The following is a 25739-nucleotide window of genomic DNA, read 5'->3' as shown; positions in this document are numbered from 1 at the left end:
ATAGGGAGTAGAAAATAACATGGCTATATACAGGGAGTGGAAAATAACATGGCTATACATAGGGAGTAGAAAATAACATGGCTATATACAGGGAGTAGAAAATAACATGGCTATATACAGGGAGTGGAAAATAACATGGCTATACATAGGGAGTAGAAAATAACATGGCTATATACAGGGAGTGGAAAATAACATGGCTATACATAGGGAGTAGAAAATAACATGGCTATATACAGGGAGTGGAAAATAACATGGCTATATACAGGGAGTAGAAAATAACATGGCTATATATAGGGAGTAGAAAATAACATGGCTATATACAGGGAGTGGAAAATAACATGGCTATATACAGGGAGTAGAAAATAACATGGCTATATATAGGGAGTAGAAAATATCATGGCTATATATAGGAAGTTGAAAATAACATGGCTATATACAAGGAGTACCAGTATATAGCCATGTACAAACCCTTATGATAACGAAATAGGCCTATGCTTTTACACCAAAAATATTTTACGTCATCATCAGGATGGTCATGTGTTATGCATTTAATTGGAGAAGAAAATCCCACATTAGTGGCACAATTATTGTATTGTTATAGTTTAGTAACTTTCCTAATGTACATATCATTTTCAGGAAGAAATATCCAGTAGCCAAATATTATATAGGAATATGATAATATGATATGACATCATATTACAAGTACGATTGTCATATTTGTAATTTGACTACCACTCTGTCAGCTATCTAGTGATGGTTCAGAAAAACACACACTTGGAAGCATGCGACCAAAACACCACTTTGGCCACCAGAGTTCGGCTGTAGTGGTAGACCTATTCATTATTGGAAAATAATGATTCCAAAGATGTCAATGTTTTGAAAAGGAATTTACAATTATATAATAAAAGGCTCGACTACGGTCACCACCTGTTATGCACCTCTAGGCCTCTGTCGGCGCTAGGACCCAGTGTGCGCGATTTTCATCTCCAGCTGCTGCGTTCTGAAAACGGGCGATGAGGGAAGATCGCGAGGAGAAGTCAAAATTTCACTCCGGAATTATTCTACCAAAAATTCATATTAGTGACACCTACAGAAGTCACCAAGTCTCAAGCAATCACTTGTCGCGGTGTGAAAGGCTCTATTTGCAAGCTTTGCGAGGGCAGTTTGGAGCGCAAGGTAAGGCGGTGCGATACCATGCGATTAATAACAAAGGCGTACTGGCGAGCAGGGGGCATTAAGGGGGGCAGGGTACTACGCCATGGAGGGCAACAGTCAACTCTCCCAAACTTTGCTGTCAGTAATTGTGTACAGTAAAGTTTGTAAATACATGTACAGACCATAACAAACCTGTCTAAAGGTATTCAAGGTGTGCAATTGGTAATGTAAAGACGTCTTCAAGTGTCATGATAAACATGTCACATGTTTCTTGGGGTGAAATCCTGTCTCAGTAGGCAGTGATCCATATTATATTTTTCTAAGGCTACTACATCTCTTGGAACATATAAAGTGAATTCTAGTTTCACACTGTATTTTATTATAATATTATTGTCCATCTGCCATGAGTTAACACCTCAGTGGCATCCTCAACCTGCCAACTCTGAGCATCGTCTCCAACTTGTTCTCTGCCTCCATGGTATAGGCTAGGATGATTTACTCCATAATCGTCGTAAACATTATGCCAGGTAATGGCAACCGCGAACTCAGACGTGACAGGACATGCCTTAGGCCTACTCTATAGGGGCAGTATCCCTGGCCTAGGTTGTTTGGATAAGGCGTTAGAATATTCCACAAATCGACCAAATGTACTCAAAGTAGCCGAAGCCCCGTTTTGAAAGGGAACGACGGTCATTTTCACAAGGCCTTCAACAAAACACTGTGGCTTCATTCACTGTGAACTTGCTGTTTTAAGTGTGATTGTTTTGATCACCAGTCAGATTTACACTGGAATACTGTAATCAACTGTATTTAAGTTGTTTGAACCTATAGCTTCAAACGTCCGCTGGTAGTGGCAGGGACTAAAACTCGTCGATAACTGGAGAAGCCCCGAGCAGCCGGTCACTACCGGGATTGCTTTCGCTCTGTCGTTGAGGTCTCTGGGTAACCCCCGCTCCGACACAATGCAATGTGAACACTGTCGACAACCTGGTTCCGCTTATAGGAAGGCACATTCAAAATCAGGCTTGTTATTATGTAGCTCGGGCGGTGTGACGTGTATATTTGTCCTATTTTGATATTTGGCTATATGTCAATATTAGGCTGACCGCCGACATGCAGCACTCACTGCTGTTCGCGAGTGAACGGTGTGGGGAAATGGGCAAATTATCCTACACACCGAAAGATATCTTCACCGAGATGAAGCCTGCGAAATAGTTGAAAGACGAACGTGTGTCCGTCCGATGGGGGTGCATCACTGTGCTGCAACGGCTGCGGCCGGGAGACAGTGAAGAAATAGGTCATTGTTAAACAACCAACATAAATGTTTACTTCCATCATCATTTAGACTACCTGATATTTAGACATTTGCTATAACGGAATTTATATTATATTCATAAATCGGTGATATTCTATTCCAGATGGTTACTTCGTTTTTACCTGCATAAGCTATGATGCAGGTAAGAGTCCCGCGCCGGCCTGATTCTAGATAGACGAAATTGTTATAAGCCATGTGCCAAAGGCTTTTCTCTAGATATCAACTGTAAGAGCGAGTGGGCTGCTGAATGTTTTGGGGTAGGCTATTATGTTTATTCTGCATTAAGCAAAACAACCCAGGCTTCGAGACCTGTCTCTAACCATTTTGACCTTGCAAGGTAATTCAACTTATAGGTTCTCAGCCTTATTAAATCTCCCAAGTCTACAAACATTCCAATGTATTTTTTAGGACAGGTGGCTGTTCAAATTAATGGTAAGATGTATCCAGATAACCTGACACTCGTTGAAACTTGCAATCAGTGTTATATTGGTTGAACCTTGATCATTCACACCTATTTTACCTCAGCATTCTTTACAACTCTATGAAAACAATTAATCAATGCTCCAAAACTTTTAGTTTACTTCATATATGTGTTGTTCATTGTTAATTACCACCTGTAAAGGCTTATATGAGTTGAGTGCTTATTAACATAATATTTTGTCATAGAAACGTGTAAGGTCACTTTACGTGTTGAAATAATAATCTCTTGGCTGATACACTTCTAAAACATCAAGCATGTCTCAGTCTTATTTTATGCAGATATATTGATCGTCATGATAATTCTCAGTTAAAAGACCTTTATGTGGGACACAGTGCCAAAATTATAGATAAAGATAAAGGTAGAATTACTCAACACATGCACATTTTAAAAAACAAAAACCAGTGATTCATCTCACCTTCTGTAGTATATTTCTAGAATGACACCGTCTTGCATGGCCTACAACCTAAAAATGGATGTCCATGGCTGTCTAGAAATCAGTGAGACCAACAGAAGGAAATAGCCTATAGCAGGATAAATGTAGGCCTATGGCACGTTTATGAAGGGTCAGATTGTCATGTGTTTCAAATGATGAAACTGATCAGAGCCTGAAATGATCAAATGTGATGCACCTCTAAAGGAAATCACCCTTGTGTTATTTGAGTACTCTTGAGCGATGTAAAGAAAGAGTTTGCCATATACACTGAGTGTACAAAACATTAAGAACACATTCCTCAGAACAGCCTCAATACATTGGGCATGGAATCAACAAGGTGTCGAAAGCATTCCACAGGGATGCTGGCCCAAGTTGACTCGAATGGTTCCCACAGTTGTGTCAAGTCAGCTGGATGTCCTTTGGGTGGTGGACCATTCTTGATACACGCGGCAAACTGTTGAGCATGAAAATCCCAGCAGCGTTGCAGTTCTTGACAAACAAACCTGTGCGCATGGCACCTATTACCATGCCCTGTTCAAAGGCACCTAAATATGTTGTCTTGTCCATTCACCCTTTGAATGGCACACATACACATTCCATGTCTCAATTTTCTCAAAGCTTAAAATTCCTAATTGAACCTGTTTCCTCCCCTTCATCTACACTGATTGAAGTGGATTTAACAGGGGACATCAATAAGGGATCATAGTTTTCACCTGGATTCACCTGGTCAGTCTATGTCATGGAAAGAGCAGTTGTTGCTAATGTTTTGTACACACAGTGTATATTTGGAATTTTCCCTGTTTCAGTCATGAAGCACAGTGTGAGTTTATTCGAAACCATTCATCCTCAGAAATATATTTTAATCTCAGAATGTTTGTCTAACAGATAAAGCTATCAGCACAGTGATGAAGAAATGAATAACCATGCAAGATGGGGCAAAGAGGGACTAAAGGCCCTATAGGCTGTCCTATAGACTGTATGAATGAATTTGAGAAGGAAGGGACAGTGGCATTAAAGAAGTGGAGGAGTTGGGAGGAGAGCAAAGGTCAATGTAAAGAGAATGGGGAAGAGACCAGGTAAATAAACATACAGGAAACAGTACCAAGTGATATAGGGGAGGGGAGACAGATGGGGAAATTGTGCATTTCTGGATATCAGTCATTTAGGATTATGATTGGGGAGGGGATTGAAATTTAAGGTGGATGTCTGGAATAGGTGAGAAAGGGGGTTGTAATTCAGGGCATTGATCAAAGTCAGTGTTTGGATGTTTGAAGTACAAGTTGATTGGAGGCCTGGTTGTCAAAGGAGAAGCAGTGAGGGGCAATGTGCATTGTTAAGTAGTGTAAGCAGGGCGTGTACAACTGAGCCTCGAGGGGTGATAATATAGTGTGGTCATATTTTTCCTAAATCTTCTCATCAAAATGTAATGTTTTATGCTTTATATGAAAGTCTGTCCAAATAGATTTCTGCCGCCTACAACAAGGCTATATTCTTTGACCATACATCAAATCCATAAAGGCTACAGTATGATAATGATGGGGACTCTGTAACATAACTAAACCGTGAAATGTGAGTATTTCCCCTTCACACACCCGACAGGATCTCGGCCCCCTCGTGTTAATTCCTTTGAACCAATACCTCTCACTTTTTTTGTTCGCCCCCTTTAGTCCATAAAGCAACCATCCACAGGGGTATTTCCATTCATTGGATTATGAATGGCTGTTATTCCTGCATTCATTCATTATAAATCGGTGTCTTTATGATGAAAATGTCAATTTTCACTTTGTTACTTCGGTAAGCTTTTTCAGTTTAGCGCACCGCTGCGATCCCCCTTTCCCCTTGAGCGGCTGGAGTACTTCGTTGCATGCTGGTACTTGCAGTCTGTACTCCTCCCACCACAGGATTTGTATAGTTTACGCGTGGGTAGCCAAACACTACAAATCCCAGACTATCAGTCCACCTTCTGCCCCTTCTCTCCCACCAGACCGTAGACCGAGATACGGTACGGACTGTCTTGACAAAACCCCCGGACTTTCAGAACCGAAAACCGTCGAGATTAGTGAACAGCAACCGACAAGAACGAAAGACTTGATTCTCGCCGGAGCCGCGATATATACTGTTCATTTACACCCTGGACGAACGGGTTTGTAATTGTTTGTGCCATTTGACATCGTTATCTTGCTTGCTAAGTACCCTTCGAATTATTCAGTATCGGGGACGAGACGACTCGGTTCGGGTCGGACTCATGCATGTCTTTGAACACAGAAGCGGTTCGGTAAGGGCCGATGAAAGACAGTCAAATCAACATTTTGTGTCGCACGGCCGGACATAAATACAGTAGCCTGTCTAAACATGCATAGCACTGTGTAATGCAGACCAATACTGGCTTCGCGGAGACTTTGCTGCGCAGCGATCTGACATTTTTTCGAGGTATTTTGAACCTGAGTTACATTTGGTTTTCCTTATTGTGTATGGTGCACATTACAGTATCCATCTACAAGTTCTGTGTAGATTGTTGCCCTACCCTCTGTTAGTTCTGAAATACTTTTCGTCAGAAAATGAGCAAAGGAAACAGTCAGCTAAAGTGCAATGTATCCCTCATACAATCAATTTCAGCCTATTCAACACAGTCCAACATTATATTTTTACCTCGTTTCTTCAATTATGTTATTTATCAGTAAAATACGTCATGGACACTGTACCTCGTGGTCTATGGATTGATTAAATAATATGGTCATTGGAGTTTGGAATGTTTGTTCCGTGATATTTGGCTATCGATTGATGTTGGCAAGATTATGTGACGGTAGTTGTCCACATTGTGCAAGTAGGGTATCGTGCAAGTGCGGATGAACGATGTAAGTATTTGGTAAGGCAAAATACATTCTCGAGTCAGTGGTTTCGTTGTAGATATTGGAAATGCATGCTTTGTAGCCTATTATGCTGGTTGCTATCGCATAATTCTCGCTTCAAAAATCAAGGATGTTTTGACTGATCACCTGAGAGGCAATAGTGTCGGCCTTTCCTTTTATGATCTCCATCTCTTTGGGCGAGTGGGATGCCCGGAGTTTTTGCGTGAATATGTTGTTTTTATAGAGATTGAACCAATTTCTCGATTAGTTGAACTAGGTGGAATAAAACGACCCCGCTCGTCGACTGTATTTTCTGCATCACCAAAAGCATATAGATTTGACACACGGATGCGTCTCTTTTGTGCATGAGGGCTGTGCAGTCCATTGACCGGGAGCAAGTAACTAGTCTGGAGTCCGAGGGAGATTATTTTACTTCTCTTTTAGACGTAGCCGATTGACTCTGGGATAGCCACCTCATTATAGTTGGGACAGATGTGACTTTGTTTTGCCAGCATGACTGACAAAATATATGTTTTTCAAATACATCCATAGCATTCCAGTTGGATACTCAGCAGATGATACGATTTAACTGTAGCACAAAGACAAACTAGCAGTATTAGCTAGTAGCAACATGATGTTATGCGATAACGAATGCAGAAGCCTCTCATATTCAGTTATGTACTTGCAGCTATATCCAGCCCATGTTTGCCGACTTCAGCGGAGAGACATAGCCTACCTCGGCTGTCACTCACGTTTTACGTTACGGGTATGTTTCGGTAACTACAGTGATCTTAACACCTCGATGCATTGCTCTCATATTTGCTGGTGGATAGTTATAAACTGACCCATTTGTAGTCGTCTCATTTAATTGTCGGGTGGGGTGGCTCACCTTTCCTCGCAGGGTATGTTGACTGGATGTCTGAAAGCATTTGAAGTGTTGCATTCTGTCAGATATATTCATTAAGGTGCCATTATTTAGGAATACTACAAGATTCATATGATTGTGGGTGCATATGATACTTACATCCAGGGTTTGAGTTTTAGGGCGGTCCAGAAGGAGGGGTTGGGGGAGGCATTACTGTTCATTGATGTCCGAACAAACAGACATCAATGGACCACACAGATTATAATTTTATCACATTCACATGAATTGTTAGAATATTACTTATGATTCTGTATTAATATCAGTTATATAGTGGTAAAAAATTGTGGTGTAATTTGCATAATTGCACACATACAGTATTTAGTCAGCCACCAATTGTGCAAGTTCTCCCACTTAAAAAGATGAGAGAGGCCTGTAATTTTCACAATAGGTACACTTCAACTATGACAGACAAAATGAGAAAAAAAATCCAGAAAATCACATTGTAGGATTTTTAATTAATTAATTTGCAAATTATGGTGGAAAATAAGTATTTGGTCACCTACAAACAAGCAAAATATCTGGTTCGCACAGACCTGTAACTTCTTCTTTAAGAGGCTCCTCTGTTCTCCACTCGTTACCTGTATTAATGGCAACTGTTTGAACTTGTTATCAGTATTAAAGACACCTGTCCACAACCTTAAACTGTCACACTCCAAACTCCACTATGGCCAAGACCAAAGAGCTGTCAAAGGACACCAGAAACAAAATTGTAGACCTGCACCAGGCTGGGAAGACTGAATCTGCAATAGGTAAGCAGCTTGGTTTGAAGAAATCAACTGTGGGAGCAATTATTAGGAAATGGAAGACATACAAGACCACTGATAATCTCCCTCGATCTGGGGCTCCACGCAAGATCTCACCCCGTGGGGTCAAAATGATCGTAAGAACAGTGAGCAAAAATCCCAGAACCACACGGGGGGACCTAGTGAATGACCTGCAGAGAGCTGGGACCAAAGTAACAAAGCCTACCATCAGTAACACACTACGCCGCCAGGGACTCAAATCCTGCAGTGCCAGACGTGTCCCCCTGCTTAAGCCGGTACATGTCTAGGCCCGTCTGAAGTTTGCTAGAGAGCATTTGGATGATCCAGAAGAAGATTGGGAGAATGTCATATGGTCAGATGAAACCAAAATACAACTTTTTGGTAAAAACTCAACTCGTTGTGTTTGGAGGACAAAGAATGCTGAGTTGCATCCAAAGAACACCATACCGACTGTGAAGCATGGGGGTGGAAACATCATGCTTTGGGGCTGTTTTTCTGCAAAGGGACCAGGACGACTGATCCGTGTAAAGGAAAGAATGTATGGGGCCATGTATCGTGAGATTTTGAGTGAAAACCTCCTTCCATCAGCAAGGGCATTGAAGGTGAAATGTGGCTGGGTCTTTCAGCATGACAATGATCCCAAACACACCGCTTGGGCAATGAAGGAGTGGCTTTGTAAGAAGCATTTCAAGGTCCTGGAGTGGCCTAGCCAGTCTCCAGATCTCAACCCCATAGAAAATCTTTGGAGGGAGTTGAAAGTCCGTGTTGCCCAGCAACAGCCCCAAAACATCACTGCTCTAGAGGAGATCTGCATGGAGGAATGGGCCAAAATACCAGCAACAGTGTGTGAAAACCTTGTGAAGACTTACAGAAAGCGTTTGACCTCTGTCATTGCCAACAAAGGGTATATAACAAAGTATTGAGATAAACTTTTGTTATTGACCAAATACTTATTTTCCCCCATAATTTGCAAATAAATTCATTAACAATCCTACAATGTGATTTTCTGGATTTTTTTTCTCATTTTGTCTGTCATAGTTGAAGTGTACCTATGATGAAAATTACAGGCCTCTCTCATCCTTTTAAGTGGGAGAACATGCACAATTAGTGGCTGACTAAATACTTTTTTGCCCCACTGTAACAGGAAAAAAAATCTGTACATGATTGCAAAGACGCAGGCGAAATTAAAAGTCAGTCAGATCAATAATTATGAGCTTTGATCAAACCTGGGAGAAATATTTACATGTTGACCCGTAATAGATTTTCTTTATTGGGTACAAAATATACACTGAGTATGCAAAACATTAAAAACACCTTTGTAATATTTAGTTGCACCCTCTCTTTTGCCCTCAGAACAGCCTCAATTCATCAGGGCATGGACTCTACAAGGTGTCAAGCGTTCCACAGGGATGGTTGTCCATGTTGACTCCAATGCTTCCCACAGTTGGGTCAAGTTGGCTGGATGTCCTTTGGGTGGTGGACCATTCTTGATACACACAGGAAACTGCATGAAAAACCTAGTAGCGTTACAGTTCTTGACACATTCAAACTGGTGCGCCTGGCACCTGCTACCATACCCCAATCAAAGGCACTTCAATCTTTTGTCTTGCCGTTAACCCTCTGAATGGCACACATACACAGTCCATGTCTCAATGCTTGAAAATCATTTGTTAGCCTGTCTCCTGCCCTTCGTCTACACTGATTTGAAGTGGATTTAACTAGTGACCTCAATAAGGGATCCTAGTTTGACCTGGTCAGTCTATGTCATGGAAAGAGCAAGTGTTTCTTAATCTTTTGTACACTCAGTGTATGTAAACTGAACAAAAATATGAACACAACATGCAAAGTGTTGGTCCCATGTTTCATGAGCTGAAATAAAAGATCCCTGACATTTTCCAAAATGTGCAAAAAGCATATTTTGTAGTTTTGTCACACAACACAATGCCACAGACGTCTCAAGTTTTGAGCGAGCGTGCTATTGGCATGCTGACTGCAGGAATGTCCACCAGAGCTGTTGCCAGAGAATTGAATGTTCATTTCTCTACCATAAGCCACCTCCGTAATTGTTGAGAATTTGGCAGCACGTCCAACCGGCCTTACAAATGCAGACTACATGTATGGCTTGTGTGGGTGAGCAGTTTGCTGATGTCAACGTTGTGCATAGAGTGCCCCATGGTGGGGTTATGGTATGGGCACAACACATTTGCATTTTATTGATGACCATTTTAATGCACAGAGATACCGTGACGAGATTCTGAGGGCCATTGCCGTGCCATTCATCCGCTGCCATCAACTCATGTTTCAGCATGATAATGCATGGACCCATGTCGCAAGGATCTGTACACAATTCCTGGAAGCTGAAAATGTCCCAGTTCTTACATGACCTGCATACTCGCCAGACATGTCACCTATATACCATGTTTGGGATGCTCTGGATATCCAGCAACTTCACACAGCCATTGAAGAGGAGTAGGACAATATTCCACAGGCCAAAATCAACAGCCTGATCAACTCTATGTGAAGGAGATGTGTCGAGCTGCATGAGACAAATGGTGGTTACACCAGATACTGACTGGTTTTCTGATCCATGGTATCTGGTATCTGTGACCAATAGATGCATATCTGTATTCCCAGTCTCGTGAAATCCATAGATTATGGGCTAATTAATTTTTTTCAATTGACTGATTTCCTTATATGAACTGTACCTCAGTAAAATCGTTGAAATTGTTGCATGTTGAGTAAATATTTTTGTTCAGTATACAAAGTATTGACTCGGGTGGGAATATTTACAGTACCAGTCAAAAGTTTGGACACCAACTCATTCAAGGGTTTTTCTTTATTTGTACTATTTTCTACATTGTAGGATAATAGTGAAGACATCAAAACTATGAAATAACATCAAATTCTTAACTACAGATACTCTATTATCAAGAATGAATCCTACAGTTGATACATCTCAAAGCAAGGGAGAGTAAAGAAGACTCAAAATGCAAGTCTAGCTTCTGTATCCCTGCCATGATGCCCACATTCCAAAGTAAAAAGAGCAGTTAGCAATGACATCTCATCAGATAGGCCAGGAGACTATAACAAGGGCCATAGACATCAAAACTATGAAATAACACATATGGAATCATGTAGTAACCAAAAAAGTGTTAAACAAATCAAAATATATTTTAGATGAGAGATTCTTCAAAGTAGCCATCCTTTGCCTTGATGACAGCTTTGCATACTCTTGTCATTCTCCAGCTTCATGATGTATTCACCTGGAATGCATTTCAATTAACAGGTGTTAATTTGTGGAATTTATTTCCTTCGTAATGCGTTTTAGGCAAATCAGTTGTGTTGTGACAAGGTAGGGGTGGTATACGGAAGAGAGCCCTATTTGGTAAAATAAAGTCCATATTATGGCAAGAACAGCTCAAATAAGCAAAGTGAAACGACAGTCCATCATTACTTTAAGACATGAAGGTCAGTCAATATGGAAAACTTCAAGAGCTTTGAAGGTTTCTTCAAGTGCAGACGCAAAAACCATCAAGCGCAATGGTGAAACTGACTCTCATGAGGATCACCACAGGAAAAGGAAGATCCAGAGACCTCTCCTGCAAAGGATAAGTTAATTAGAGTTACCAGCCTCTGAAATTGCAGCCCGAATAAATGCTTAATGTAGTTCAAGTAACAGACACATCTGAACATCAACTGTTCAGGGGAGACTGCATGAATCATGCCTTCATGGTTGATTTGCTGCAAAGAAACCACTACTAAAGGACATCAATAAGAAGAAGAGACTTGCTTGGGCCAAGAAACATGAGCAATGGACATTATACCGGTGGAAATCTGTCCTTTGGTCTGATGAGTCCAAATTTAAGATTTTTGTTTCCAACTGCCGTGTCTTTCTGAGACACAGAGTAGGTGAACGGATTATCTCTGCATGTGTGGTTCCCACCGTGAAGCATGGAGGAAGAGGTGTGATGGCGTGGGGGTGCTTTTGCTAGTGACACTCAGTGATTTATTTAGAATTCAAGGCGCACTCAACTGGCATGGCTGCCACAGCATTCTGCAACGTAACGCCATCCCATCTGGTTTAGTGGGGCTATCATTTGTTTTTCAACAGGACAATGACCCAACACCCCTCCAGACTGTGTAAGGGCTTTTTGACCAAGAAGGAGAGTGATGGAGTGCTGCATCAGATGACCTGCCTCCACAATCACCTGACCTCAACCCAATTGAGATGGTTTGGTATGAGTTGGACTGCAGAGTGAAGGAAAAACAGCCAACAAGTGCCCAGTCCTTCAAGACTGTTGGAAAAGCATTCCAGGTGAAGTTGGTTGAGAGAATGCCAATAGTGTGCAAAGCTGTCATCAAAGCAAATGGTGGCTACTTTGAAGAATCTAAAATCTAAAATATATTTAGATTTGTTTAACACTTTTTTGGTTACTACATGATTCCATATGTGTTATTTCATAGTTTTGATGTCTATGGCCCTTGTTATAGTCTCCTGGCCTATCTGATGAGATGTCATTGCTAACTGCTCTCTTTACTTTGGAATGTGGGCATCATGGCAGGGATACAGAAGCTAGACTTGCATTTTGAGTCTTCTTTACTCTCCCTTGCTTTGAGATGTATCAACTGTAGGATTCATTCTTGATAATAGAGTATCTGTAGTTAAGAATTTGAATTACACTATATGACGTTATTCCTCAGGTACTCTTCCCATTGACTCTTGGATTGATTTCTTAAATGAGCTGGAAATGGGTTGAGGGTTGAGGCCGCTTGAATGAGTTTGGTATAGGGATTAGGGATTTCAGAATGCTACCGCCACCTGCTGCCCATGTTTCTTCTTCTCTCTGTGGTCTCAGACAGTCCACTGTGCTGCAGCATGCATGACTTGGTCAGCACTGACCGAGTCCATCCGTTCAACACTAAGGAGAACTATGAGAGATGTCATAAAATATCGTTTCCATCTTTAAAGCAATATGTGCCAAATTCCATTTGGCTAAGAGTAGGGTTGTGACGATACCAGTATCGCAATATTTTTTCCATGGAATTAAAAAAAATAAAAACCACTTTATGTAAAATATTGTGTGCGGTAGCTTGGAAAATAAATACATGTCACTCTGGATGACAACATAATGATGTTTGTTTCCAACATTAGGGCTGTTCTCCTAAAGAAGTACAAATCTGCTTCGTTGTTTTGTTTCCTCAATACTAACGAGTTTTATGATACTGGTATCATCCCGGCCCGAGTCGAGGGCAAACCATCAACACCAAAGTTCTTTATGTCCATGCAAATAGGCCTCTACTCATAGCTGAACTACAAAATATAAATATAGAGGAAGTGAACGTTATTGGCAAATATGCCTTGTACCAATATTGCATTTTTCTTTATAAGAATAACATACCAAAGAGTAAAAAAAGTAAAGTAATATATAACGTATATTTTTACTTCAACATCCAAGCCTTCCTGGAGTGTGACACTGAGGACAGTGCCATCTCTCGTCATCAAGCTTCTCTTTGGGCTGAGACACACCAATAGTGTTTGCTGGCTGAGAGTACTTAGCACCTCTGAATGTAATTTGCGAATCGAGTGTGTTCAGTGTCGGCAGTCAGACGTCTACAGCGGGTGGTCCCTAAATGCGCGGAATGATCGGCAGACGAACGCTACATCCACAATTAGTGTGATGCATGTGCAAGCCTTTACACATAGAAAACAATCAAGCACTTTCTCAACAAATCCCCGAAAATCGTTCAACAATTATGTCTAGTCTAAATGTGCCAACTTAACATAAATGTGTACTACTTTTATGAATATTTGGTAGTGTTAGCAGTAGGCTGGCTAAACGGTTTCACAACACTACAAGGTTACTAATATTTTTCTAACCTCTCCTATAACAAGACTCATGAGCTAAAAATAATCAGCCATTTTGACCAGTTTCGGTTGTAGTAGCCAATGTTACCATGATGACAATTAATGCAATATCTGTACAATTGTCTCTTTTCCAGAATGTTTGATTGTTTTTTATAATCTAATGCAGTTACAGCTTTGTTTTATGTTAATGAAAATATGCTCATTCAACAGCATAGCATCCTATACAGAGGAAGACCTTGCTGCAGACCTGAGGTCAACTACACCTAAGAAATGTTGTGTTAAGGACACGCATATGCAGGTAATTGTTGTGCCTGATCACTGACTGAGTGAGCTGTACGCTTCACAGATTATGCTATGGTGCTTTACCTGAGAGATATATGCATGAGCAGTGAACATGGGCTTTATGTACCTTTCTTGTTATCTAGGTGGATCCCACTCCAATGAATGTAGGGGATGGAGGCACGGTGAGCCGAGAGATCGGTGCTCCCATTAAAGTGTCTGTGAGCATGGTGGGGAATCCCCCTCAGACGCTGCCCCCTGAGCTCAGAGGAGATGTGCCCCTCAGTCAGTCAAATAAGACCACCACAGCAACAGACTGTAAAACGCAGATCAACGTCTGTTCAGACCCTAGCAACTTCAACCATTGCTCAGTTGTCCATCCTCCGCAAGAACACAACAATGCTCCAACGTCAGGCCCTCCCCTCATTAGCTCTGACAAGAGAGCCGACAAGAAGAGATCAGAGGTCCCTAAACCCAAGGCTGATGGTGCTGGGGTCGTTCTCACACATCAGTGGCCGTGTGGTACAAAGAACAGCCCTGAGGACCTAGTTAACCCAAGTCACAGGAGTGTGATGTCCAATAAGAAACCACATACTCAGACCCAGCCAGTGATTGGTCTTCCAGCTGGTTTTCAGTGCTCAACACTATTTAAACCAGGCCAGCCTGTTGCTTTTCTTCCCTCCACTAACTTTTCATCCACACTCTGCAAAATCACTCTTCCACCCGCGTTGGGTCAGATCACAGCATTGCGAGAAGCCACAGGCAGCCAGTTTCAGAAGGGGAGTCAACCACAAAGCGCAGCTGCTGGCGTGGCACCACTGCTGCGGACCTATCCATATCACTTCTCAGTGGGTCGAAGTCCAGCGCTTGAAAAGAAAACACCCACCGCAACACACAAACTCAAATGTAAGTCGACGTCCAGTAGCAAGAGCTCCAAAGCTGGAGGGGAGCAGAAATCCTCCATCGCCTCAGTGGTGGCCTCTCCCACTATCACTCTCCCAGCATTAGGCTCTGCCCCACCAACCCGCTTCACATTGTCTCCCACCGCTGCCATCTGCTGTGGCCCTTCACTGGTCAGCATCACCACTCAGGGCAGGCTGCTGAACCATGTGGAGAAAGGCCTTTCGCACCGCAGTGCAGACAAGACATCTGTAGGCTTTCTAAAACTGAAGGCTTCGTCTGCTGCTAAGGACCATGCGGTCACTTGCCCGACTGAAGCAAGGGACGTGCCCCTCGACCTGTCCGCCAAGTCGAAGAGGCCAAAAGCGGTCAAAGACCCTCCAAACACAGTTGCCACCACAGAGCATCTCCATAACGAGGCATGTCAGAAAGTTGCCCTCCATCCAAAGAGGCCATACCCAATCCTACCCGACACCCACAGAAATGGGGCTTATCAGAAGCAGAGCAGCAGGCCCCTAAATCACCAGGGTTTGGAACCCAAATCATCTTGGGTCAAAGGTTGCTCTCAAGGCCCTATTAATAACCTCCCAGGAACCTATGTAGGTGTGGCCAGCCCCATACTTGCTTCCACCCTACGTAGCAAAGATGGGAAAGGGTCCTTTGAGGACGAGTTCCAGACTTTCGCTAGACAAGAGACTATCTCTATCATTGACCAAGGGGAACACCTGGCCACAAGGGGAAAGAAGGCATTGTTCATGACGAAGAGCAACCAGCACGTTCATGGTATCAAGCACCCTAACAGTACCAGCCCAGCTGTAACAGAAAGCTGTCCCTTTAAGGGGGCTTTCTCCACAGCTCTGCCCGGCTCTACCAACTCACACTCTTATCAGAAATCTGCAAGTGTCAAAGCAGCAATCCCATACTCCCTCACTGTCGTCAAGCCATTATGGCAGCAACCTCCACTTCTTCCTTACCAAGGTGCTTCTGTTCAGAGAAAGATCATTCAAGGGACTCCCAAAGTCAAGGGGGCCACAGGTTCAGAAGGTCCCAAATGTCAGAGTGCCCATCAAAGCCTGTCCAGAATGTCCCCGCTGTCCAACCTTGAGTCCATAGTGAAGCAAAAAGCTCTAGAGAACACTGCATTGACTGGCGAGGGATACTGCCATCTATCGCCTATGGCATCCAGAAAGGCTGTGGTGAGCTCCCACACAATGGGCCAGGACACATTCTTCCGTCAGACTGCTGCCTTTGGATGTCCACCTATCAGATCTGTGGAGAACAAAGAGACACTTTCCTCTAAAGGGTATTCCACACAAGTTATGAACAAACTTGAGAAAACGGGTGTCTCTGAGTGCAGAGAAAAGAGCTCGGAGAAACATGTTAAACTGGGGGAGCAGGCAGGTGGAAAAGAGATACAGGTCTTTGGAAGTAGTGGTTCAGCTAACAGAAACAGGATGGACAGCAAATTAGCCCAGGAGTTGGAGGGAGGAACGGTGAAGGAGGAGAATATGACCCCTGCTGGTCTCGATCCCCGTGCTAAATTGGAGGGGATTGCCCTATCCATCCTCACTGGCCAGTGTGCAGGGTTAGCCGAGGTGGAGAAGAAGACCAATGGAACTAAAGAGGAGTCTCCCACCAAACCAAAAGCTGCCTTCACCAAACAGAAGAAGCCCCCTAGTCCAAGGAAGCCGGCAAAGGAGAAGTCATCACTGGACCCTTCAAAGAAGGCTGTAGTGCCAGTGAAGAAAAAGCCAGGCCAAGAGACCACTCCAGTTAAGAAAGAACCACGTCCCAAAAAGGTAAGTTGTTATTCTGCTTTTGTAATATTTACAATTCCATCAAGGTGTGTTGTTTTGATTATGTGTTGTACAATGACATTATTCTGTTTTGTTGGTTGAACAAAGAAAGACGGGTATTACATTCACACACTTGACACACTTGTCCGCATTTATAATGAAGCAGAATTGAAAAAAATATGTGAAATATCAACTATCCCATCAACTTACCTGTCTGCATTATGATTCAAGTATACTGATTGAAATACAAAGGCAATTCAGTGCTTATACAGTCCATATGCTCTCCGTTACCATCAAAGCTTTACGATCAATTGCCTGAATGGCCCATTTAGTGCTCTCACTCTGTCCCTTGTGTGTTGCCACAGAAGAAGCCATGTGCACCTGTACTGGAGCACAGTCTGTCGCTGGCTGAACCATCCCCACACAGGGAGGAGGGAGAGAACACTAGCAGGGAGAAGAGCAGCACCACGGATAACAAGCAGAGTGCTCACAACAAACCAGGTATTTCTGTCTCTTCTGATAGATTAGAACTTCACGTACTACATCAGCCAAAGATCTAATCACAAATCCTTTATTATGATTCCTCTGCCCACCTTGTTTTGCAGTAGGTTTTGAAGTAGGTTTCACAGGTAATGGGAGCAGTCCTCTCCCCAGTCCCCAGTGCTCTGAGACCCCAGTCTCCTTCAGCAGCCCTGGAAGACCAAATAAGGAGCCAGCGTGCTCAGAGAGCTCCACCCCCAGGCTGAGGAGGGGCCGACGGAGGGGTGATGAGGCTTGGCTGGACGACTGGGGCTTTGCTCCTCCACCTCCCCCAAATCTCCCCCACTCCCCTACAGCCTCTCCTCTCCAGCCTGCCCGCCGGCCCAGGGGCAGACCGCGCACCAACCCCCTGCCTGAGAAGGCAGCCCAGGGCAAGGCCAGACCCGCCCCCAGCACTGAGGGAGACGCCCTCAAACACAAGAAACGGTCCCGCTGCCGGAACAGGAAATACCAGAATGGGGAGTACATCACGGGGAAGGACAGGGATGGAGACGGACAGGGGGAGGAGAGATCTGTCACCACCAGGCAGGGCACTCAATCTGAATCAGGTACTGTTCACCTGGAAATGGAACAAATAGAAGCAGCTGCAGGTTTGTCTGGATGTGGTTAATATCACAGTGGGCCTTACACAAGGCAAAGTTGGTACGAGTTGAATGACTGAATAGAACTGTATACAGTGTAACTGGTTTCGTATGCAGTAGCTTCCCACTATTTGCAGCTTATTATGTTAAAACATCCATATATCCTTAAAGTGCTGTTAACCCACTGTTTATTTAGCATGGCACACTTCAGGAGAGATGGAAGGCATGTTTAATGTGATGGGGCTTTGGTTCTGGTCTCATTGTTTTCTTGTCTTGTAGCTTCATATTAGTCTGTCGGTACACAACATGTTTAAATAACATCCAATACACTGCTTAGAACCATTGAGTAAATATGTGCTGTGTTTCTGTAGATTTGACGGCTGCCATGTACCCACGCCTCAGTGCCACTCTGACCTGCCGTGGCACCAGCCCAGAGCCTGATCCCAGGAGGCCCTCGTTCACCCGCTCAGGGTCGGTGCGGCGCCCGGAGAGAGAGGCCTCCCCAGAGCCCAGCGACAAACCCTCTGGGAAGAGGAAGTTCAAGAGCAAGCACTTGAGTGACACAGATGAGCCCAAGAAGGTAGGAAGTTCAGCGGCATCCATCGCAGAGGCCATAGGTCTGGACTTTGTGTTTCCTGCCAAACAGATCCTTGTTGTGAGATTTAGTGTGCTGTGATGAGCCTAAAGGCTTAGCTCATGGTTCCCCCTTGTGGCGCAAATCGCTACTACAACATATTAATTTTTTTTGTGCTCTGGCAGCTGATTTCCTCCAGCGCAGAGTGTGAGGCCATTCGTCCTTGCTGTGACTCTCCGTCACACATTACTTTCTCATTACCCTGCAAAATGTTTATTTTTTTTAAGCAGCTCAAGACCAAACGTTGCAGCTTGGGAAAGCGCCCTGCCTCTGTGGCAATGGATGACGACAGCCCCGACGCTAAGAAACCAGCAGGCCTCCAGGCTACCCCTAAGTGCTCGTCCTCCCCTCCAGCCAGTAAGAAGGGGACCTCAGGGAGGGGAGGGGTACCAGAGTCTCCCCCTAGCAGACCTGTTCCTCCAGAGGTTCGCCGGCTCATTGTCAACAAGAACGCCGGGGAGACTCTGCTACAAAGAGCTGCCCGATTGGGCTACCTGGTACTGCTCTACTGCTCCACCCAATCACCTGCCTGCATTCATGCTCAGCGCTTTTCACCCTACCATTACTCTGGTGTGGTGGGCCCCATACCAGACCCTAACCCAATGATGTTTCAGTTTATCACACCATACATTTACATTTGAACAATTTAGCAGGCGCTCTCATCTAGAGCGACTTACAGTTAGTTAGTGTACTCATCTTAAGATAGCTAGTTATACTATATATCACGGTCATCATAGTAAAGACATTTTCAATTAAATAGTTATCAGCAAAATCAGTATGTTGTACACTACATGACCAAAAGATTGTGGACACCCCATCAAATTAGTAGATTTGGCTATTTCAGCCACACGGCTGGAGTGGTGTAAAGCTCGCCAACAGTGGAAACGCGTTCTCTGTAGTGATAAATCACGCTTCACCATCTGGCAGTCCGACGGACGAATCTGGGTTTGGCAGATGCCAGTATAACGCTACCTGCCCGAATGCATAGTGCCAACTGTAAGTTTGGTGGAGGAACAATGGTATGGGGCTGTTTTTCATGGTTTGGGCAAGGCCCTTTATTTACAGTATAGGGAAATATTAACACTACAGCATACAATGACATTCTAGACGATTCTGTGCTTCCAACATTGTGGCAACAATTTTGGGAAGGCCTTTTCCTGTTTCAGCATGACAGTGCTCCCGTGCACAAAGCGAGGTCCATACATAAATCGTTTGTCAAGATTGGTGTGGAAGAACTTGACTGGTCTGCACAGAGCCACGACCTCAACCCCATCGAACACCTTTGGAATGAATTGTGACGCCGACTGCAAGCCAGGCATAATCGCCCAACATCAGTGCCCGACCTCATTAATGCTCTGTGGCTGAATGGAAACAAGTCCCCTCAGCGATGTTCCAACATCTAATGGAAATCCTTCCCAGAAGAGTGGAGGCTGTTAAAGCTGCAAAGTGGGGACCAATTCCATATTAACGCCCATGATTTTAGAATGAGATGTTCCACCAGCAGGTGTCCACATACCTTTGGCCATGTAGTGTACGTGAACATAAATAGACTTTATTTATTTATTTTTGCCACAGCAAATAGAGTGTCTTATAAGTCCAAGTGTGCTGGGCATCCTGAAGATACAGGACAATATAATAATCAAATCAATCAACAACAAAAAATGGATCAGTCAGTGCTAGCAGGAAGAGACAAGTGTTATTTATATATAATATATATATATATATTGCATTATATATTGTGATGTTAAATCCCTGTTGTCCCTCCTGCAGGACGTGGTGCTCTACTGTCTGGAAAAAGATGTGCGGGAGATCAATCGGCGTGACAACGCAGGTTACACGGCTCTCCACGAGGCGTGCTCTCGAGGCTGGAGCCACATCGTCCAGGTGCTGCTGAAACACGGGGCCGACGTCAATTGCAGCGCCCAGGACGGAACACGGTGGGCGTCTAATGACTTCTGAACACTTAATAAGGGCTCGGACTTGGAGAGCATATTGTATGCCATACACTCCTGAGCTGAATGGTTATGCCTGCAATAAAGGACTTTCATTCTGGACATTCACGCTTGGCTTATATGAGATCCGTTGTAATGCTGTTGATATGTATGTTGATGAAACGAGAAAAGTAACACGTGTTATTGTATATTTTCAGGCCCATCCATGACGCAGTAGCCAGTGATAACCTACCTGAGCTGTGGATGCTGCTGAACCACGGGGCTGACCCCACCCTGGCTACCTACTCCGGACAGACAGCGGTCAAACTGGCCCAGAGCCCCAGCATGAAGACCTTCCTCAAAGGTACTCTAACCTGTCATCAACACTTGTGACCCCTGTGACACACATCAGCATGTCCTTTTCTGAACATCACAGAGGAGTGCTTGGTGGAGTTTTAATCTGACCCTGGATCTGCTTTGTTTCAGAATACTTCACAGACCTGGAGGGGAGAAGTGACCAGGACCCCAGTCTGCCATGGGACTTCTACAGCAGCTCCGTGTTTGGTAAAAAGCCTTAGTTTGATTGGTTTCTTTTCCTCACAATTGACCTCTGCATCCACTGCTATGTATCCACTCTTATCTGTGCTATGACTTGTATATGTGATTAGAATGCGTAGTGTGGTTGGTATGAACAGGACAGTCCACTAGGGGGAGCCTTAAGCCCATGGTGAAACAAGAGGCTTATTGTCCTTAGAACAAAGGTGAATCAAGTTCTCCTGGCTGTCCTGAGCTCACGTCACTACATTTTCAGAGAATGGCCAGGAGGCATGCTGGGACTTCCTGCTCTCTCAGCGGGTGGATGAGGAGGACGAGGGAAGGAAGGAGAGAGACTCTGATAGGGACTGTCTCATGTTTGAGTTCTCTTCCGAGCCCCTCTTACCCTGTTACCATGTCCAAGTGTCATTAACCCAGGGGTGAGTCAACACCAGAGCAGAAAATCACCTGTCAACACAATCATTCACACACACAGTCCCAGCTTTTCCACCCATAATCCAGTGCTTTTTGTTCCTTACTATTTTAAACCCCGAAGCACCTTTTGAAATCCTTCAAACCGCTCTTCAGCTATCAGCTTGTTGGATAGGCTCAGTTAGTTCTAATACCAACCCTTCGTTTGTCCCTGACAGCTTTTGCAATTGGTTCCTGTTGACGGACATCCTGAAGCGGCTGAAGATGTCTTCCCGGATATTCCGGGCGCGGTACCCGCACTTGGAGGTGGTGAGCCTGGCGCGAACAGAGTTGTGTAGGCAGGTGTCTGTCAGCCAGGTGAGCACAGCCTCTGCACAGCCTCAGGAAGAGGGAGAGGGGCCGGTGGAGCTGGTCCGCTGTGTCCCGGAGCTCCAGGGACTGCTGGGTTCCTCCATTCACATCCTACAGGAGGACGAGGGGGAGGAGGAAGGGGACAGGATGGATACAGCCACGCCCTGCAGTCGGTAGCCCCCCCTGCTCTCTCACAGCCCCTCACACATCCCAACTGTTCCCTTACACGTCCTCAGTCTCACCCTAACCTCCCGCAAGCAGCAGATTAAAATTAACAATGTTGGGAGGCTGCAGCCGTTGTAATGGTGGTTGTGGTATGGTAATACCAAACAATGTCTACGCCACAGGAGGCTGGTGGCACCTTAATTGGGGACTATGTGCTCGAGATAAAGGCTGGAGTGGAATTAGTGGAATGGTATCAAATGCATCAAACATGGTTTACATGTGTTTAATGCCATTCCATTTGCTCCGTTACCGACCATTATTATGAGCCGTCCTCCCCTCAGCAGCCTCCACTGGTCTACACCACTGGGAAGAACACACCTCACTAATGACCTGGGACTTCCACATTGAGGAGAAATGGGGGTCAAGGCAGCACCACCTTGAGGATGGGTGTGGGTGCTCGGTGCTGGAGAGCAGATTTCAGGTTCCAATCTGTAGGTATTTTTCAGGACCCAAGAAATATTCTGGAACGATCTTTTTTATGATTCTGTATGTATATGGTACTATATGTATATCTTGCCATCAGAGTGATCACATTTGGTATTAATGTATTCGTGTGGCAAGGGATGGATTATGTTTAGGATTTTATTTTTGTGGTTTTGTTCAGTTTGTTTGTTCCTGAAGGAAAGATAATATTTTTGGGTGGGAGATAATCCAAGGCTTTTATCTCGGTGAACTCTTGCGTGCAGCTAAAAGGCTTACAGCCAGGCCAGCTAACAGTGGCAGGAAGGCCCCAGGGCCAGATGGTTCCTCTGTTAAAATGGGAGACCCAGAGACCCACAGAGAAGAGACCACGGACCCACACACACAGACACACAATCTGCCCAGCTAACAGAACCATAGAACCACAGTAATGCATTTCAACCACACAGCACTCTCAAGTTTTCTAAGTAGATGGCCATTCGATTTGTGTTACTTTTCTTTTGTCTTTCATTTTGCAGTGCACATGATTTCACCAAGCATCTACCTGTGGTCTTCTTACCCTCAGATCATGGATTGATTTAGTTGAACTTGAGAATGAATACTTGTTTACAGATCTCAACAGATGGAAAGGTGTCCCTGTAGTTTTCTTCCCTCCTCCTGCTTACCAGATGATGGGAGTGGGAATAGAAGTGCCACATAGCGTCTGGGGAGGCCAGCGTCCTCTGTTCTGACTGCCACCCTTCACTTTGCTGCATAAGAGTGACTCACATGAGGGATAGGATAGGTATTGTTTTACTGCGCCTTGCTAATCCCTCCTCATGGAGGCTATGGGCGGACTCCGTCGTGCTATGTGGCGTGTGTTTTATTTACACTGTTGTTTGTGCTTAATTTAATAGTCATTAATATATTTGACCTCTTGTGTATCTGACAAACAATTTATGAAAAATTGCTTTGTATGGTTGGTGCTTCATTTGAAATGTACAATTCAGGATCCCTTTTATCCTTCCTGAGATGTTTTTTTTTTCTCCCCTTATTGCAAACAGTATTTTAACAAGCAAAAGTACAGTTTTATTGTACTGGTGCTAAGCTAGAATTTGTGTTGACAATCAATGAAGTTTTTGTTTGAAGTTAAAACCAATAAATTATATTTAATTAAGATGAAGTGACAGAAATGTAAAGAAAAAGTATAGTTTCATTTCCTAAAATGAAGAAAGTGGAATACATCTAGTCTGGAGAAGAGGATAATGTACTGCTTGTGTGAGTGCTGTTAAAACAGGTTAACCTTCTATTCCATTTTTATTTGATTTTTTAAATCAACCAGAATAAAGCATGATTGTGAAGTATTGTTTGTGGGGTATTCATTTGGCTCATCAGAAAGCATATTGTATTTACAGTCAGTTGCTCTGTGCTCTTTTTAAGAAAACGGTTACCGCAACCTTTTCCATTGTAAACCGTATTATGTAAGGCTGAAGGCAGACAGATGTTAGCTGATCTTAATACTCAGACTGGTGATAAATCAACCTTTTGAAGAGATCATCAGTGTCAGGTATGTATGTAGTCTATCCAATCTTATCATTAGTCATATAATACCCATGATAACCTATAACCTATAAAACCTTTACAGCCTAAATAGAGATTACCTAATCTGAAATGTCATGCAGAATTTGCACTTTCAAGGAAATATCCATCTTCATATGAGATTCAAAGGTACACAGCATGACTCAAACCCGAACATGGTGCTGTGATAAGGACGGGATGTCCACAAGAAGGAACCAGTGACCCAGCCATAAAGTTGTAAAGCAGGAGGGGTGTAAAGTGTAGAAGCCTATGTGCGTCAATTCCCTGCCGTCTTGCTCGCGTGGTGTAGCCCCACTACTTTTATTTAACTGGGATTTGTTTTTCACAATTGAAAATACTTGTATTTTCTGCTGCTGATGATGATATTTGCTCAATACACATTTCCCCGCAAATTCTGCATAACATTGCTACCCGAGTGGTGCAGTGGTCTAAGGCATTGGATTGCAGTGCTTGAGGCGTTACTACAGACCCGGAGTCTCATAGGGCAGCGCACAATTGGCCCAGCATCTTCAGGGTTAGAGGAGGGTTTGGCCAGGGGGGCTTTACTTGGCTCATCGTGCTCTAGCACAGAAAAAACATAATTACATAAGTTTTTAGACCATTTCCTATGAGACTCGAAATTGAGCTTAGGTTCATCCTGTTTCCATTGATCATCCTTGAGATGTTTCTTTGTATTATCTTTCACCAGATCTAATGTGTATATTGTCCTACATTAATTTCACATTTCCACAAACTTGAAAGTGTTTCCTTTCAAATGGTGTCAAGAATATGCATATGCTTGCTACAGGCAGTTAGATTTGGGTATGTCATTTTAGGCGAAAATTGAAAAAAGTGTCCGATCCTTACGAGGTTTGGTAGAGTGGCAAGACTGAAGCCACTCCTCAGTAAAAGGCACATGACAGCCCGCTTGGAGTTTGCCAAAAGGCACCTAATGGACTCTCAAGCAAGATTATTTTTATGATGAAACCAAGATTGAACTCTTTGGCCTGAATGCCAAGCATCATGTCTGAAGGAAACCTGGCACTATTCCTATGGTGAAGCATGGTGGTGGTGGCAGCATCATGTGGTGGGGATGTTTTTCAGCGACAGGGACTGGGATACGAGTCAGAGGGAAAGATGAACAGAGCAAAGTACAGAGAGATCCTTGATGAAAACCTGCTCCAGAGCTCTCAGGACCTCAGACTGGGGTGAAGGTTCACCTTTCAACAGGACAACTCTAAACACACAGCCAAGACAACGCAGGAGTGGCTTTGGAACCAGTTGCTGAATGTCCTTGAGTGGCCCAGCCAGAGCCTGGACTTGTACCCAATCGAACATCTCTGGAGAGACCTGAAAATAGCTGTGCAGCGACGCTCCCCATCCAACCTGACAGAGCATGAGAGGATCTGCAGAGAAGAATGGGAGAAACTCCCCAAATACAGGTGTGCCAAGCTTGCAGCGTCATACCCAAGACTTTATGCTGTAATTGCTTCCAAAGGTGCTTCAACAAAGTACTGAGTAAAGGGTCTAAATACTTATGTAAATGTGATATTTCAGTTTTTTTTTTTTTTCAGCACTGTACATCCCTGTTAGTGAGCATTTCTCCTTTGCCAAGATAATCCATCCACCTGACAGGTGTGGAATATCAAGAAGCTGATTAAACGGAATGATCCTTACACAGGTGCACCTTGTGCTGGGGACAATAAAATGCCACTCTAAAATGTGCAGTTTTGTCACACAACACAATGCTACAGATGTCTCAAGTTGAGGG

At 43.8% G+C, this 25739-nt stretch overlaps 1 protein-coding gene across 4 annotated transcripts; it reads left to right on the top strand.

Moving 5' to 3' along the window:
- Positions 1 to 989: 989 nt before the first annotated feature.
- On the top strand, positions 990 to 23751 carry LOC115129383 (BCL-6 corepressor-like protein 1). Of its 4 annotated transcripts, none has more exons than XM_029659656.2 (12): positions 990 to 1176; positions 13999 to 14086; positions 14214 to 16766; positions 17132 to 17264; positions 17369 to 17851; positions 18256 to 18464; positions 18746 to 19015; positions 20289 to 20455; positions 20668 to 20813; positions 20936 to 21013; positions 21261 to 21423; positions 21634 to 23751. In XM_029659656.2, exons 2-12 carry the CDS (start codon positions 14081 to 14083, stop codon positions 21941 to 21943), a joined length of 4518 nt encoding a protein of 1505 aa, XP_029515516.1. In that variant the 5' UTR covers positions 990 to 1176; positions 13999 to 14080; the 3' UTR covers positions 21944 to 23751. The 4 variants fall into 4 exon arrangements, with proteins under 4 accessions (XP_029515516.1, XP_029515514.1, XP_029515513.1 ...); XM_029659654.2 differs by having other exon boundaries at positions 17129 to 17264; positions 17372 to 17851; XM_029659653.2 differs by having other exon boundaries at positions 17129 to 17264; positions 18749 to 19015.
- The last annotated feature ends 1988 nt before the right edge of the window (positions 23752 to 25739 follow it).

This window comes from Oncorhynchus nerka, linkage group LG5 (genome assembly GCF_034236695.1).
Source record: "Oncorhynchus nerka isolate Pitt River linkage group LG5, Oner_Uvic_2.0, whole genome shotgun sequence".
In the NCBI taxonomy this organism is placed as follows: domain Eukaryota; kingdom Metazoa; phylum Chordata; class Actinopteri; order Salmoniformes; family Salmonidae; genus Oncorhynchus; species Oncorhynchus nerka.
This window is presented reverse-complemented; position numbering and strand designations above follow the sequence as displayed.